Source organism: Eublepharis macularius, chromosome 16 (assembly GCF_028583425.1).
Source record: "Eublepharis macularius isolate TG4126 chromosome 16, MPM_Emac_v1.0, whole genome shotgun sequence".
NCBI lineage: Eukaryota > Metazoa > Chordata > Lepidosauria > Squamata > Eublepharidae > Eublepharis > Eublepharis macularius.
In genome coordinates this window covers 30,857,225-30,874,893 of record NC_072805.1, presented here as the reverse complement: position 1 = coordinate 30,874,893, position 17,669 = coordinate 30,857,225, and the positions used below count along the sequence as shown (strand labels likewise).

The window sequence follows — 17,669 nt, the reverse complement described above, 5'->3', positions numbered from 1 at the left end:
GTTTGTTTTAATGAGTTTTAAAGCTTAATATTAAAGACTCACGAAACGCCATCATCACCACACCGACGAGTGGATTCTAATCTCCCGTTTGAGACACTCGCATTTCAAGACATTATGACGCTTCTAGCCCATTCTCCCTCCTAGGGAGCTGTGCACAGTGCTGCATTATCATTCTCTTGTACGAAAGCCGTTTCAAATTCATACAGACTTGGCCTCCATCAGTGGTGTTTATTCCAGCATGAACAATGTGCCACTTAACATGCAATATATAAAAAGGTCAATGTAAGAGACAGTCTTTTAAAAAATTATAACATCGTATTTACGTGCCTATAAAAAGAGGTATAAAAATAATACATTCATTTGGAGAGTTCCCAAGGCCTGTTCCTGAGGAGGTGTCAGGACTTTCAATGGTCTCTCGTTCGAGGGCCAGACTCTTTAGGAAAGCTCTTTTGCTCTCTCCCAGGCTGTGTTCTTGAGCCAAGCCATTCCTGAAAAGCACCTCCGCGCACTGCTAGGAGCCGGCTACGAGCCGCTTATTGAAACGCCACGAATATTTTGTTTGCCCTATTCTGTATCCTATAAAAACGAAACATTTCATACATTGTGATTTAGCATATGTAGTAAATGCTATGCATAATCAATACAATTGTTCCAGAGTTTTCTTTAACAGAGTAATCTTATATAGCTGAAGGAAAACAGAGCTCTGTTTTTTATATATAAGAGTTTAAGAAAGGGGTAATAGATGTGGTTTATTGAAATTATTTTATTAAAATCCCTTATTGGGATGTAAACTGTTCGTCATTTTGAATATGTATAGCCAGAGCTGCTTGACTGCTTATGCAAAACTATTCTAGTGATCACATCAAAAAAGCAGTTTCAGGTGGGTTGCTGTGTTGGTTTGTAGCAGAAAAGCAAGATTCGGGTCCAGTAGCACCTTAAATACCAATTATCCCTGTTCTGTGCAATAAGAACAAAAGTGACTCTAGTCCAGTCACTGTTGCCAACCAGCTGTTTATGGGGAGGCCCACAAGCAAGCAATGGGCAATCACTTTGGCAGCCTTTCCATTGCTTCAACCCAGAGGTTCCGCTTAGCTGTTACAGCCAGCTAATTGGGGGACTACAAGAGATTGTCGGGACGGGGATCATAAACTATTAAGCAATTCCTCCCCCGGAATGTTATAAGCTGTCAAAGGCTTTGAGCAAGCCAATCTTCCATCCCTCTTCAGGTTGGAAATGCCATCTAGTAGGATGCGCAAGGATCGGTGATCTTGCTCAATCCTGACTAGTTGGTAGGGGGAGGGGGATTATTAAAAAATGTACAAAGTAATATTTTCCTGCTTGCTTGGAATTTCTACTCCTTGCCTGCAGCTGGCCTGCTTCGCTGCCCTCGTGATAGGCACTGGACCACGGCTGTTAGGAGGAGGGGCGATAGCTACTGCTGCGTGGCTCAGCCTCCTGGCTCCAATTGCCCTTTTTTGGGATCTTAGGAACATTCAATACTTGAATGGAAGATCTCTTCCTAATTTAGCATGACTTCCTGGTCTCTCCTTGCCATAAGGCAGCACCAGTGGCAGGGCAGCCTTTTGGGTACATCCTCACCACAGATGTGCTTTGGGGTGCAGAGCAATTCAGAACCTTTTCCCATGAAGGCACTGTAATTCCAGGATAGCTTCTTTCCAAATTATACCAAAACTTTTCCTAGCAGTCTTGTTGCTTGTTTCTGGGTGTGTGTGTGTGTGTGTGTGACAGTGCTTATACAGATTGCTGGCTTGATAACAGTTTGGATTGTCATGCCGTGTGGTCTGTGCTTGCTGTCATTGCTAGAAGTTCTAGGAATATAATGGAGGACGGGCAGGAATTGGGCTGCCCTAGCTCTTTGGTTCTGAAGCACTGAATTTTTTCCATCGCTGTTAATATCCATATTCTTGCTGCAACATTTCTCAGTTAGACCTTGAGCCTACGATAACGACCGTCGGGCCATTTAGCAGAGTTATCTACTCCGTCTGGCTTTCTAAGGCATGTGCGGGGGGGGGGGGACGTTTCCCAGCATTGTTACAGGAGATTCTTGTAGCTGTGGGATCGAATCCTCTGCTTGGCAAAGCACTCGTTTCCACTCCTCCTCCCTTTTGAAAACTGGACCCCAAAGCACAGGAAAGTTAAGTTTCCCATAACCAAAATCATACTGCGTCACTAAGCTTCGGCTGCAACAAGCGCAGTAACAGATGCACATAAGCTGAGCAGGGAGACGGCTAGAATTCGGGTGTGAGTGGGTGTAAGCGCTCTGATGCTGGTTTTAAATACCAAAAGGCAGTTTCGGGGAGAGTAAGGCAGAGAAGCAGCAAGGGTTCCTACGCCCCAATTCACCGTATCTTCTCTCCAAATGCCCCCTGCTGCTTCTCCCCTAGTCTGGTTCCAAACGCAAGTTAAGTACCCATCTGGAACCTTGTCAAAGGAAAACAACCGGGCGAAGCATTTGGAGCAGAGAAGCAGAAGGCACGGAAAAGGTGAAGCTTCTTTCCCCTTCCCCAAACTACTTGCCCTGGTGTGCCATGTACGTTTTAGCTACTAATTTATCTGCGCCTCTTTTTTTGCATCTACAAAAATAGCTGCGGCAAATGCAGATTCTGTTCTTTTCTCTGTGTACCTTGGGAGATTTTTCAAAATCTAGAAAGCTAGACTTTTAAAAAGACTACAAACATTTACAAGAGGCTAAGCATTGTATGCTGTATCTTGCGCTGCGCCCGTAGGGCGCAACTGTGCACACACCTAGCCCTTGTTATATATAAAGAGTCTGTTTGTAAAAGATTCTTTAGGTTGGTTCTAAGTTTCAAAGTTCGTCCACACCCTACACTGTAGTGCTGAACGAGGAAAGGTAGAAGAAAATCATGATTAGGCTCAAACACCAGCAGATTTTGCTTTCCAGAAGAAGTTCTTGTGAGATGAGAACGTTCTTGTTCCCTTTGACCTTGGCTTTGGCAATGCTCCCTGCACCAATGGAAAGAATATTCACACATGTTACTTTGTTCCTGCTCCCCTACGGCTTTGCGCTTCAGTCTGAATCCGAGTCAGAGGCTTCATCTGAAAAGAGAGGCGTTACAGAAAATAAAGTTAGATGCAGACTTGCTTTATTTGTGCACACTGTGGAAGCCTGGGCAGAATTTCAGCTTACCAAGGGGCTAATAGAGGCACCGTACTTTTGCAAACTGGGGCAGTCCTTTGCTATATTACTGTCACGCACACAAACTGATTAGTCTCCATCTGGCACCAGCTGTGCCCAACAACTGGTGGCCCCGTATGAGCACTTCTGCTGAACTGCAGAAGGTACACATCTTAGTAACATTATAATAACATTCGATTTATATACCGCCCTTCAGGACAACCTAATGCCCACTCAGAGTGGTTTAAAAAGTATGCCATTATTATCCCCACAACAAAATACCCTGTGAGGTGGGTGGGGCTGAGAGAGCTCCAGAGAGCTGTGACTGACCCAAGGTCACCCAGCTGGCTTCAAGCGGAGGAGTGGGGGATCAAACCCAGCTCTCCAGATTAGGGTCCCGCGCTCTTAACCACTACACCAAACTGGTGTATAGGAGATGGTGGGAGAACTGTGAATAGATCCTCCTGCATAGTTAATGAAAAGGATGGCTGCCAGTTTCAGATTGGGCTATGGAGGCATAATCCTTTCCCATGTGTTGCCTTTTCTAACAGCCCCTACAGCTGCTATCTACTCCCTATGTTCCCCGGAGGGTGCTCCGTTCAGCTGATAAACGTCTGATAGTGATCCTTGGCCCCCGAGAGGTTCATCTGGTCTCAACCAGGGCCAGGGCCTTTTCAGCCCTAGTACCCATCTGGTGGAACCCTCTTTCTGTTGAGACCGGGGCCCAGTGGGGCTTGCTTTCGTTCCACCAGGCCTACAAGACTGAGATGTTCCAGCAGGCCTATGGTGGTGGTTGAGACGTGGGTGAACCATCCAGCTGGCCTCCTACTGGGGGGCCTTGAGCCCCCAGCTCTTGCCAGTTCACCCGAAACAGCTTACCTCCCGTCTCACAAGAGTGAGTGTATGGGTTGCGCAATATTGTGCACTGCGTCTGGAAGTGCTTTTATAGTATTTTGCTGTATTTTAGTCTATTTTAGGGTACGTTTTATCTTTTTATGCGTATGGACTACTGTTGTGATCCGCTCTTAGGCCGCTTGTAGGGAGAGTGGGCTAGAAATTTAATCAAGTCAATTAGGGCAAAAAACAACATAAGCGATACATGTTTCTGCCAATGGAACAGATAGCTCCAGGACGTCATTAGAATTTGAGAAAATGGTATGGGGAAGAAGCCCCCCTTCCTGGCTCTGTAGCAGCTCCAATCTGAATCAATTGCAATCTGTCAATAAAAAAAGTTCTGGAAACCCATTCACAGTCTCCCAGGGTGTCAGCCAGCTTGGCCTGTTGGCGTATCTTCCTTCCTGCCTTGTGTGTTAGCATTCCAGTTAAACAAACAAACAAACAAAACAGAATCTGGAATGCTTGATGCAAATTGCATAGACATCATCTACTCTAAATTTAGGGTGGAGAGTACACCCAATCCTTCCCCGATGATTACATTACACACATGCGCTCATTTGGAGCATCTCCAATACTGATGGGAGCTTCCTTGGGCGGTGCCTATGCAAAGCAGGTTTCTTACTCACCTTCTGATTGATGTTGCCCGGGAGCCTCTGTAGAATCGCTTTGCTTGAGTGACGTCACCAGGCCGTTAAAGGTAACATAGAAATCGACAGCGTACACGATAGTCGCAATAAAGCCGAAGACCTGGAGACCAAAAGATGGAGCATCTGAAACAATGAATATTATTTTTCTAGCATTACCTACTCCAACCCTGTGTCTCCCCTTATTAAAAGCTGAACAGCCCTTACACTGAAGTTCACCCAATCTGCTGCTGTATGGCAGTGTGTCCGTGTGTGCCGAGAGGAGACGGGACACAAAAGCATAAAATTTCAAAGGACTTTGCACACGCTTCAATTTAAAAGTTAAGGGTCACCCCAGCAGCTTTCAGGAATATCTTGCCACCTTTTAATAGATCCTCCCTCCTTCCTGAGTCTAAGCTTAGAATTACACTCTACAAGATGCCAGCAGATCCATGAATGAGCAGCTTCTATTATTAAAAAAATGTATAATGGGAGGGCAGTGAAAGACTTCCACCTGTGCCCCTGGAAACTGCTATCAACTAGACACAGTATTGACTTTGATAGGCTAATAGTCTGAGAGCGGAACCACAAGTGACGCCTGACACAGGTTGGACACTTGTCAGCTTCCCTCAAGTTTTGATGGGAAATGTAGGCATCCTGGTCTTGCAGCTTGGCTCTCCGGCTGCTGTCCAATGGACTTTTCAACTGTCACTTGTCCAACATTCCGCCAAGCTGCCTACATTTCCCATCAAAACTTGAGGGAAGCTGACAAGTGTCCAACCTGTGTCAGGCGTCACTTGTGGTTCCACTCTGATAGGCTGATAATCTGCAGGAAGGGTTACATCGGTGCTTAGTTCTCGTGGCACCTTCTTACATGCCCAGGCTAATGTCGATAGCCACTTTGGGGTCAGGAAGCAATTTCCCCCAGGCCAGTTTGGCTAAGGATCCTAACAGTGTTTTGCAGTCTTCTGGGCATGGAGCAGGGCTCCCTGGGGGTGGAGGGGAGGTAGTTGGGAATTTCCTGCATTGTGTAGGGGGTTGGACTAGATGACCCTGGAGGTACCTTCCAACCCTATGATTCTGTGTATGGAAACTTCATGTGTTAAATGATGCTCTCAGTGGGGCAAATAGCATGATGGGGAGGGAAGTCTGATGGCAGGAAAACCATTTGGGATGAAAGAGCCCTCACACTTGCCCAATCTGAATTTGGTGCCTCTGCCCTCTATGGCTGCTATTTACTAATAACAAAAAAACCCTCTTGGAAGATCCATTTACATATCATTGAGCATTTTGTTGACTTTATGGAATGTCTAATGTTCATTAGACCCCTCCACATCTAACAGAATGGCTGCCAAGAGTCTAATGATCTCAGGAGGATTTGTTCCGTGGCTGTTCTCTCCATTTCCAAATGGAGGCCATGGCTCCAACCCATCAACTTACTCCGGCTGCCTTCGATGCCCCGTCAGAGTATTTTGAGACTGCGGCGATTGAAATGGCGAAGTAGATAATAGCAGCGACGACACAGCACAAGAAATGCTGGAAGAGAAGCAAGAGTTTCTCTCAGTCCTGAGCAGATGGGAGGTTACAGTCATACAGTGAATCCTGATGGGAACCCAAATCCTTTGAAGGTTGGAAAGAGGCCACTAAGGTGTGCTGTTCTGGGATTTTTCCATATGTGCTTTTAATAGGGCCTCATGTTTGGAGATTTCCCCCTTTTTATAACATCTTGGTGGGCTTGTGACGTATGCTGTGATGTTAGAACTTTAGAAGTGGAACAGAGGTGGGATTTCTCAAGGCTCTACTGGAGCTTGCTAGCTTTGCACAGAGTTATTGTGAGATGTTTTGCCCCTTGAAGTTTCTGACAGTCAGATCAAGAAACTGATGGGAAATAACAAATGTGAACCAACCATTGGTGGAGCTAGAATTGGACCTTGGCTTTGCATTCTTACTGTGCCCCCGCTCATTCCTTTGTTTCCTTTGGAAGAACAGCAGCATCTAGTGGCCACGTTAAAGAATAACTACTGATACAAACTACTAAGAGTCAAGATTTTTTCTACACAAGATGCCTTGGTGTGTGTTCATCAAGTGTAGAAAGATGCAATGTTAGCCTGGAAGCATAGTTTAAAAAGACAGAGCTGCAAAGATTGCGTCTCAGAGAGTTTGTTAATTTCATCTTTGCCTCCCCAAAGGATGTGTCAATTTCATCTGTCCAGTCTAAAACTGTGTGGAATCACAACCAGAGGGCAGCGAGGAATGGAAATGGGCTGGAGCTGCCTTCCAGAGCCAGGTTTGTACCTGGAAAGGTTAGAATTGGCTGAACTTTCCCTTCTGGCATTTCACAGCCCCCTCACACAGCTCCAGTGTATAGCAAAGCTGGCTCTGCCTTTTTAAACTACCTTTCCTGGCTAATATTGCATCTCCCGACACATGTTCTTCACGTGTCAGATGTCTCATGTAGAGTGACTCATACACAGAGGGAGTTCTTGTACTTAAAAGAAAATGTAATCACAAGCTGCACATGGCTGCTTTGAAGATTCCAGTCATCGTGGTCTCTACAGGTGAAACTTTACTCCACTGGACAAAAATGGATTTTGTTTTTAAAGGTGAAAACCCCAAGGGCATCCTACGTCATGCTCAGCATGAAAGTGATACCTAGTGGACGTTCTCTTTAAATCCAGGAGTTTCTTGCGCTTCATGCCAGGGAACAAGCTTGGTGTGGAATCAAAACTCCTTTGTGTCTCATTTAACCTTTTGGGTTTGGGAGACAGAGGACAGGTTTTTTCCAAAAGAGTCAAAGGTTGAGCTATTGCTGCCCATGACATGTACATTAGCCTGACAGTGCAACTGTAGCACCTCTGCAAAAATGTACTTTCTCAGAAGTAACTGCAGTTTAAAAGAAAATTAGGCTGTGCCTCAGGAAATGGGGCTCATCTTCGATTGTTTTAGACTCTAACACGAAGCGGGTCAGATTCTACCCGTGCACGAGGAGCTGTTCCTTTGCTTGGATTAATTGCATGAGCTCGCTTACCGCCAAAAGCCAGTAGGTTGCTTTGACCTTCTCGTTAAGCTTTAAGGAATAGGCAAAGAAAAAACACAGGGCCAGCAGGAACGTGAGCAGCGGCACCGTCAAGAAAGACGAGGCTTTTGAAGCAATAAAGCAGATGAAAATGATAAAGGACAGCACCTGCAACAGAAAAGAAGAGCGTTGCTACTTGCACACGAGGCAGGGGGGGCCCTCCTTCCGTCACCTGGCCCAGTCTTGGAGAGAAACGCCTTGGCACCATTCTAAAAGGTTACGTGACTTATGAGGCTCCATGATACTTTTTCTTTAAAACTAGGAACAAGCTAACAAAGATCTTTATTAAACTAAAGGAAGCGTTGAGGATTCTAATTTTTACCATGTCTGCAAAATGACCATTTCAGAACGTCCTGGTTCAATTTGGAATGCAAGTTATTATTCCAAGAAAGCCAGTGTGATCTAGTGGTTAGAGTGTTGGACTAGGATCTGGGAGGTGTGAATCCCAACTCTGCCAGGGAAGCTTCCTGGGTGACCTTGGGCCAGTCACACACACTGAAGCCTAGCCTACCTCACAGGATTATTGTGAAGAATCAAATGGAGGAGAGGAGAATGCTGTGAGTTGTTCTGGGTCCCCATTAAAGGCAAAGTATAAATGAAGTAAGAGCCCCGTGGCGCAGAGTGGTAAGCGGCAGTACTGCAGCCCAAGCTCTGCTCACAACCTGAGTTCGATCCTGGCAGAAGCCGGTTTAAGGTAGCCCGCTCAAGGTTGACTTAGCCTTCCATCCTTCCGAGGTCGGTAAAATGAGTACCCAGTTTCCTGGGGGTAAAGTGTAGATGACTGGGGAAGGCAATGGCAAAGCACCCTGTAAAAAAAAAAAAGTCTGCCAAGAAAATGTTGTGGTGCAATGTCCCCCCATGGGTCAGTAATGACTCGGCGCTTGCACAGGGGACTACCTTGACCTTTATAAATGAAGTAAGTTAAATAAACACACAAAGAAAAGACCACGGGTTAGGTGGCTTGTTCCTGGGTGCTCCTCACTCTTTGCAGATTAATCCCCCCCCCATTACCTAATCAGCTGATCTTCCACTATGAGCAAACTCATCAATCTCTATCCGTGTGCTGCTTCAGCTCTTGTGTATGTGCATCAAAATTATCTTTCAGTCGGAGGAGGAGAACGGGATGGTAGTGGAGCAATGCCATGTCCAAAGCTCACGGCACCAATGTGATACTTTGGATCCCGATTAGTATTTTCCCAAGAAAGTCATATAACAGAGGATCAAATGCTGTCTGGCATCAGTCCTGTTGGGCACACCCTTCAAACATCACTTTTGTTATTGTGAGATATTTTCCCATCGGGCCTTTTTCACAGACTTTTTGCCAACATTCCTGGGAATGCTGAGTCAGTACATCTGACTTTACAGCCCAGATATGTGGAGTGCTCCCACTGGAACTGGTTTCCTCCCTGCTGAAGTCCTCAGGACTGACTTTGATAGCAGAAAGAGGGGGGAGGAGAGGAGAAACGTGACTTTGCAATGAGCTATACCTCCCACTCTTCAAGCATAACTGTGTGCCAAATACTGGTAGGTCCTGGATTTCTGCCCAGTATTTGGGATTGCCTCTCAGAGTACCTGTTGGGCTTACTCCAGAGCCAGTTTGGTTTAGAGGTTAAGAACGGCAGGACCCTAATCTGGAGAACCTGGTTTGATTCCCCACTCTTCCACTTGAAGCCAGCTGGGCGACCGTGGGTCAGTCAAAGCTCTCTCAAAGCTCTCTCAGCCCCACCCACCTCAAAGGGTAATTGTCGTGGGGATAATAATAGCACAACTTTGTAAAACACTCTGAGAGGGCGTTAAGTTGTCCTGAAGGGCGGTATATAAATCAAATTTTGTTGTTGTTGTTATTGTTACTACTACTACTACTACAACTACTACTCAGGATCAAACTAGACAAAGTGCTGGAAGATTTGCAATCAGAACTTTCTGGGGATTTTAAAAGAGCAGTTGCAAACATGCTTTGGCTCACTATGGATGGAGGACTGTAGTGTGGGGCCTTTCCAATGGCTAGAAGTGCTCTCCAAAATTCCCTGGGAATTTCCCATCACCGATCTCCTGGGATCCCAGTGCTCAGCATTGTTGATTTCCTGGGGAGGTCAATCTTCCAAACTTGCTCTTGTACTGAATATTCAAATGCTGCAGATAAATAAATAGATATCGAAGCAATGTTTTATGTCTGGAAAGGGAGCCAGGATAGGGGAAAAACAGCTTCCCCATAGTAACATTGGTATTGATTTCAACAAAAAGCATGAATACATGTTGTGAGGATGAAACTTGGAAGAGGGGAGGGGAGAGACAGCATCCTGGCTCACACACTGGCCAACCATTCTGGATGGCCAATGACAGGGTATAAAAACCAAGGCCTTTCCACAATTGTATCCAGAGGTTTACAGAATCCAAATGTGGAGTGACCGTGCCTAGTAGCCACAGATGGACCTGTCTTCCAGGAATCTGTCAAGTCCCTGTTTAAAGCCATCAATGCCTGTGGCCCTAACTACATCACCTGGCAGTGAACCTCACATTTTAATCACTCACTGATACATTTTCAGGTGGGTAGCCGTGCTGGTCTGTGGTAGAAAAGCAAGATTCGGGTCCAGGAGCACCTTAAAGATCGACTAGATTTCCAGGGCATGAACTTTTGAGAGTCTAGGCTCCTTTAGCTTTGACGCTCGAAAGCTCATACCCTGGAAATCTAGTTGCTCTTTAAGGTGCTCCTGGACCCGAATCTTCCTCATTGAGTAAAGATGTTCTTCCTTTTCTCCATCTTGAAGCTTTTGTCCATCAATTTCATTGGCTGCCCTCGAGTTCTAGTATTTGGGGAGAGGGAGCAAACGTTCTATCTACTGTCTCTGCCTTGTGCATAAATGTATACGCCTGTATCATGTTCTTCTTCTTTCCAGTCAGGGGAAGTACTGTGTGTGCTGCTCTGAGCTCTTCTAAGGAAGGACAGGATAAATATAGCTAAGAAGTGAATAACATTCTTCATTGAGTGCTTTAGATTAGAAAAGCATTTCTGCACCTCAGCTATGATTCCATGAAAATTCATCAATGGCTTTCAACTACAAATTACACCCCCAAGCAGCCCTTAAAAGACCCCTGCCTTTGGGGTAGACTCTGAGTTAAGAGAGAGGAGAGTTTATATTTACAGAACAGGGGGTGGGGGGTTATGTTGGAGCTGATCTGCCAATGGGCAGTTTGTAAATGTCCAAGAGTTATACACAAACATGTCTGAATGGCTCTTAGAAGTAACATTTGGAGAAGAAAATGAAGAGGCAAGATCAACCTGGCCTATAAGCCAGAGCTACCAATAAGGGCCATGAGGGACTTGGCAAAGACCAGGGATCTCGCTTTGTCTCTGCAAAGCAAACAGCAAGTGTGGGTGGCCCTGATTCAGAACAGAACTGCTGGGGGCAGACAAGAGTGCATTTACATTTTCAGCATCCTCCTTGGTTTTGCTAAAAGGAATGGCCTCTTCTGATATTGTCAGCGCTTTAAATGCAAATAAAATAAAACCGGTAAGTTACTAGCTCACAAACTTACTGGCTTGTCTGCCCATGCTGATGTTCTGGGGGGGAAAGGGGCTCTGTCCCCAATGGGGACTCAAAAGTGGTTTACATCATTCTCCTCTCCTTCATTTTATCCTCACAACAACCCTGCAAGGTAGATTAGGGCAGGAGTGTGTGAGTGGCCCAAAGTCACACACTGAGCTTCCAAGACAAACAGTGCAATCCTATGGAGAGTTACTCCAGTCTAAGCCCATTGAAGTCAATGCCCTTAGACTGGAGTAACTCTCCATAGGATTGCACTGAAAGTGGAGGATTCAAACCCGGGTCTCCCAGTTCCTAGCCTGAAATTTTAACCACTAGACGCTGATTTATAACTTGGACGGGAGCCAGTCTTGCTACAATTATGGGTTCTTGTAACTTCATAATCATTTCTGCTTTTAAGGAATGCTGCCAGCCACGTTGATTAATCCTCTGCTTAGTATGGTAAGGAAAAAAGTTACCTTTTTGAGATACTGGAATGAACTAGTAGAAATTAGTAGATAAAATTTCCACAGGCTGTTAGAAGGGAAACTCGTTTTCCCATACAGTGACTCACCAGAACTAAAATAAAATTAAAAACCACATGCACACAGCTACATTAATTATAACTGCCCTCCTTGGTTAAACTTGAACCCCCCCCCCCGCACAGGTAATACTTTCAAGCTTTATTGACACGTCAAAGTTGGCCACCTTGATTCTAAGCTAAGTATTTCCCCCCACCATATCTGACTCAAAGGTGGAGCTCTCCGTTCCCAGGGAATTGGTCAACCTTCATTCATTGGGTCATGAAAAGCGGTCTTCTGACATCATGCAATTTTTCCCCCCAGCTGGAAGCTTCCAATATGGAAAGGAGACTGAAAAAGAGAGACAGACAGAAAGGTAGAAGCAAAGTTATGTTTCCTGCATGTAGGAGTGATAACCCCAGGCCCCACAACCCCCCCCCCCTTTATTACAGTAACTTGGAATGAAAGTATAGAATTTGGTGTTTTCAGACAAGTCATGCTCACTGTATCATTTTTTTAGAGCACTATCTAGAAGGTTGCTATCCAGGTAGTGAATCCTGAGGGGGGAAAACCTATTCATCATTGTATACTGGCCTACGCATGCACAGTTGGCCTACGCATGCACACGCATGCATACTGGCCTATACATGCACAGTTCCCATGTGGGACTGCACAGAAGAACACCTGATGAACAACAGTTACAGGTAAGTGCAACCCTGTTTTATCTGCCTGCCGTCTTAGAGCATTGCTTCTAGCCAGGATAGATATAGTCATGCTTGCGTCAGAAGTAATTGCAAACTATGATTTATCTTGAAGGCAGTTCAGTCACAGAGAGAGAGAACCAGCTACTTCCAGGTTTGGGGCAAGCCCTAGTTTGCTGTTACACTTGAACTGGCAAATGCGGTTTTGAGTTTGCCCTGCAAAGCAGGATGTTAAACAGGGCCGTTTCCACACGTCTTCTCCCCCTCCCAAAAAATGGCGCAAAACTTATGGAACGACGCGCCTTCATGGTGCGATTTCCTGACATAACTTTGCTTCGTGGCATGACGACGTCAGAAAATGCACCATGAAGCGAATTCATGATGGAAAATTGCGCTATGAAGGCACACCGTTCCGAAAGTTTTGTGTCATTTTTCAGGAGGGGGGGGGGGGAATGTGTGGAAATAGCCCAGGAGTCTGAAATTTTGGTTTGCAGGATAAATGCAAACTAGAGCTCATGGGTTTGGATGTAATGATAAACTAGGTTTTACCATACATCCAGAATTCTTTTTTCATTTATTTAATTTTGTATGCTGTTTAAGCATGTGAAACAGCTTACAAGCTCAAATAAAATATACAGACCAATAAAACAAAGTTAAAACAATTACAACTAATCAAAACTTCATAGCTGAAGCAAGAGCCTCCTTGATCTAAGTAACCCGTCCATTTTCTTATTGACAAATTTCCCTACTGAGATGATTCTGCAGCCCCCACTGCTGTTTTCTCTCTGCCCTGCGGGACAAATGACTATCTTCTTGTAGTTTAAATCAGAGGGTTCAATTCAGAGAAGAACTGCGCTTTTTACATTTTGTTTCTGAACTGCACCTTTTGAGTCTTGTCCTGCCCTGGGCAGCTGGGAAACAAAATTTTACGCTTTTTAAAGAAGTAAGCCTCACGCCTCTCTTGGAAAAACCACCTCTGAATCCAGTTGATCTGAGTAATTATAGCTCAGCATCAATTTTACCCTAGGGTAAGGTGATTAAGGCACTGGCCAGACAATCTTGGATGAAGCAGAATGTCTGGATCAATTGGTCTGCAACTTTTATAGACCCAGGACCCACTGAGCTAGAAGCACATGATAGGAAGTCAGATGACAGACAGGAAGAGGAGGAACCAAGGACAGGAGGCACAAGCTGGCATTTGACCACAGCGAGGGACAAACTAAGTGTCAGCACACGGAAGAATCTTTGCCACCACTGAGTGGCCTTGCCAAGTAGGGTCAAGTGAAAGATCTTACACTTGTTCTCCCATTGTGGCTACACACACACACTGCTAGGGAGACAGAGTATACTTGAATATAAGACCACACAGAAAGTAACCCACTTGAGCGTCCCCATGTAGGATGTCTTGTGCAGAGAGACTCTCAGTGTGCATGCAAAGGCAGGTGTGGTGATTTCGCTCTCTGTGCATGTACACTAGCAGTCGGTCCTTCCAAAAGGCAAGGGTCGCTCTACCGAGATTTGTGAACCATATGAGGATTTCTGGGTTGAATACCATGGATCTAGATGCATTCTAAGTTCGGTCAACAGAGTCAACTTGGGTCACTCTGATGGGTGACTCATCTTGGGAGAAAGGCAGGGCTGTTTCTTCCTCGCTACTGGACTGACTGATCCCCTTGTGAGAGCAAGTCAAATAAGTCTCTGTTCTCAGTGCTAGAGAAGGGTCAGGGTGAGTAGCTTCATTCTCCTGCTTAGAGCACCAGAACTAGACACTCAGGGACACTAGTGTGCAGTTGTGATTTTGTGCCACTTTGGGGCACACATTTTTGAAAAGGACAGGTGCAGCATCTCTCTCCATTCCAAAGAGAGCTTGAAAAACAAGCCTCCTGCCCAATAATTGGTGTACAGTTGAGCAGCAGGATTTGAGTCCAATGCCACCTTTAGAGCCCAACAAAACTTACAAGTCTCAGGCGGGTAGCCCTGTTGGTCTGTAGTAGAAGAGCAAGACTCAGGTCCAGTAGCGCCTTAAAGACCAACTCAATTTCCAGGCTGCGAGTTTTCAAGAGTCAGAGCTTCCTATGTCAGGCACCATCTTCAGGTGTTACAGTTTTTTCAGGTGTTGTGTCTCTGCACAAGACATCTTACATGTGGACGCTCAAGTGACTTACTTTCTGTCTGGTCTTATGTTCTTATATACTCTGTCTCCCTAGCGGTGCATATGTAGCCACAACGGGAGAACAAGTGTAAGCTCTTTCACTTGATCCTACTCATGTCTCTCTCTACATAAGATATGAGAACATTCAAGTGTGGAGAGATGCAACTCTAGCTGGAAGCATAGTTTTAAAGACAGAGCTGAAGGGTCTGTCAATTTCACCTCTCTACAGAGCCAGCAAAGATTGCTCTTCAGAGGGTTTGTTGATTTCCTTTTGCCTCCCCAAAGGGGAGGTGAAATTGACAGCCTTGTGTAGAGAGGAGTACAGGGTCTTATGTAGAGAGACAGTTGTGATCCTTTGGGGGCATCCATTTTTGAACAGGACATGTGCACTCCACCCCCCATTCCAAAGAGAGCTTGACAAACAAGTCCCCTACCCATTTGGGAACACAGCTGTATAGTTGTGATCGTTTGGGGTAGACCGTTTTGAACAGGGGACATGCACGTCCGCCATTCCCAAACGAAGTGAAAGACAAGCCCCTTGCCCATTTTCCCCCTCCTCCTGGATAGGAAAAGAGCTTCCAGGCCCGCAGCTGCAATTCTGAGAGCTGCTTCTAGGCTGCCAGCCTCCAGGTGGTAGCTGGAGATCTCCTTGAATTACAACTGATCTCCCGCCCATACAGATCAGCTTCCCTGGAGAAAATGGCAACTTTGGAATATGGACTGCATGGCATGATACTCTGCGGATGCCCCTTGTCTCCCCCAACCCTGCCTTCTCCAGGCTCCACTCCCCAAATCTCCAGGAATTTCCCAACCTGGAGCTGGCAACCCTAGTTTCCAGGCGTCTCTAGGCGCCCCGCTGGCTAGCTAGGCTAGCCACCCGGCCGATCCGCCCTCCGGCTTCTCTTTCCCCGCTGCAGCCTCCGCGGAGTGGGCGTGGCGGCGGGCGCCTGGCTGCCCCAGCCGAAGCGTCTCCATTCTCTTCGGGCCGTTGCGCGATTCGCTCAAAGGCGCGGCGGCTCCCGCAACTAGGCGGGCGGTCAGGTTTGCGCCCCGCTGAAGGAAAGGAGACCCGGGCGGCTTTCTGCAGAGGGCCGGCCGGGAAGGGTGAGCTCATGTCCGCCCCAACTAGGCACCCCCCCCGATCCTTTGCTGCCCCCTTACCGCCTCGGCCAGCAGGAGCAGCCCTTTGCGGGAGAGCAGGAACTCCCTGGAGGGCAGCAGGAGGCGGACCCCCGGCTGGGACGCCGCCGGATCGGGCTCTCCCGCTTCGGCTCGGTCCATGCTCTTGCTCGCGAGGAGGATCCGGAGCGCGGCGCTGAGCTTGCAAGAGCGGATTTTCGAAAGGAGGGAAACGGAAATCCTGAGACTGCGGAAGCGGCGGGGGCGGAGGAGGGGGGTAGAGTGGAGGCAAGCCAGTTTCGCATCTGCAAATCTGGGGATGGTCAGGACGAAGCCCCGAGCGGCCAAGCCCCGAGCGCTTCGCTTCGCTCCTCCCCGGCGCTACGGCACAAAACTTGGCAACTTGGAGCCCGGGAGCGCACAGCGCAAAGAGAGAGGCGAGTGTTAAGAACCGCCCCGCTCCGGACTCACCTCCTCCTCCAGGAAAACCACATCCACCTAGTGCAGGTGCAACTGTGAGTCTTGCGTAGAGAGACTCTTGTCTTGCATTCTGTACGTGGCACGTAGGCTTTGTTGCACTTAGGAGAGCCCTGCTGTGGCCGAGCAGTGCAGCGTCCCTTGAAACCAGCCTCGCTCCAGGAAGATGCTTTTGAGAGGCTGACAAGCTGGGCATGGAACTGGTGCCCCTTCCCAATCTGGACTGAGTTTCTTTGATCAAGAGGTGTACTGCTTCGGTATATGGAGGTTCCATTTAGCCGGGATGGAGAAGCTGCTGTTCCTTCCTTGTCCACATGCCGATTTCCCCCAGCGAGATGCCAAAATTGCCTTTCAAGCCTGTTTGTGCAGGCTAGAACTGGTGTGGTGGGGGAAAACACCGCCAAGTCATAGCTGACTTATGGCAACCCCTGCTGGGGTTTTCAAGGCAAGAGACTAACAGAGGTGGTTTGCCATTGCCTGCCTCTGCAACCCTCGTCTTTTCTGGAGGTCTCCTATCAATTACTAACCAAGGCCGACCTTACTTAGCTTTCAAGATCTGATGAGATTCTGCTTGCCTGAGCTATCCAGGTCAGGGCAGAACTATACCAGTGGTTAAGTGGTTGGACTGCAAATCAGCACTATGCTTGTTCCAGTCCCACTACTGCCCTGAACTCAGGAGGCGGCCTTGGGTCAGCCACTCCTCTCAGCCCCCGTTCCCCAGCTGTATTGTGGGAATAACAACACTGACTTTGTTCACTGCTCTGAGTGGGCACTTATCTGTCCAGAAGAGCTTATACAAATGAACTGTTGTTATAACTTATAAGTAGACCCAGAAGCAAGCTGCCCTTAAATTGCATCAGTGATTCACAGTGCAGAGTTAATAGTCTTCCTTAACCACAGGAAAAAAACTGCTGGGTTTTCTATTTCCATGGATGAAAAACTTGGTTAAAAAGAGAAGCAGCATCTCTGTGAAGAATTTCCTAGTATTTTGGCACGGTTTAATGTGTCATATTAATACTTAGGCTTTGCTTCAGTCCTGTTTTCAGATTTTTGATAGGTTCCAGATGCCTACAACCCAAATTCTATTGCGTTTTCTATTGGATGTCCCATCCTGCTCAGGGTGTTGACTTACTGTGTAATCTACCTTGAGTCCCAATGAGAGACTATTATGAATAATGTATATAAACAAACAAATGGTCCAGTCGAACTCTTATGGCTTCAGGATTATGGTCTAAACATGAGATATGTGTCTGTTGGCAGACTATTTGAACACTTTCCTTCAGCAAATGGGTTCTTGTTCCTTTATGGGATGCAAATGATTAGGAGATTTCCCTCCTCTAGAATTAATTTGTAAAACAAGGTGGAAGAGGGCTGAGATTAGTGATCTGCAGCCTTGCAGGGATTGGAGGGAGGAAAAAAAGC

General features: G+C 46.6%; 1 protein-coding gene across 1 annotated transcript; it reads right to left on the bottom strand.

The window, feature by feature from the left end:
• Positions 1–213: 213 nt before the first annotated feature.
• CMTM3 (CKLF like MARVEL transmembrane domain containing 3) lies at positions 214–16,015 on the bottom strand. The gene is made up of 5 exons (XM_055000530.1): positions 15,813–16,015; positions 7,706–7,861; positions 6,118–6,213; positions 4,681–4,801; positions 214–3,078 (listed from the first exon to the last, which is right to left on the bottom strand). The coding sequence occupies exons 1-5, from the start codon at positions 15,930–15,932 to the stop codon at positions 3,050–3,052; spliced, it is 522 nt and encodes a 173-aa protein (XP_054856505.1). The 5' UTR covers positions 15,933–16,015; the 3' UTR covers positions 214–3,049.
• Between the last annotated feature and the right edge of the window lie 1,654 nt (positions 16,016–17,669).

Coding starts and splice junctions, on each gene's coding strand:
- CMTM3 (XM_055000530.1), bottom strand. CDS start 15,932: ATGGACCGAGCCGAAGCGGGAGAGCCCGATCCGGCGGCGTCCCAGCCG. Junction 4,802..6,117: donor GGGCATCGAAGGCAGCCGGA/GTAAGTTGATGG, acceptor TTTGGTCTCCAG/GTCTTCGGCTTTATTGCGAC. Junction 3,079..4,680: donor CGGGCAACATCAATCAGAAG/GTGAGTAAGAAA, acceptor CTCTCTTTTCAG/ATGAAGCCTCTGACTCGGAT.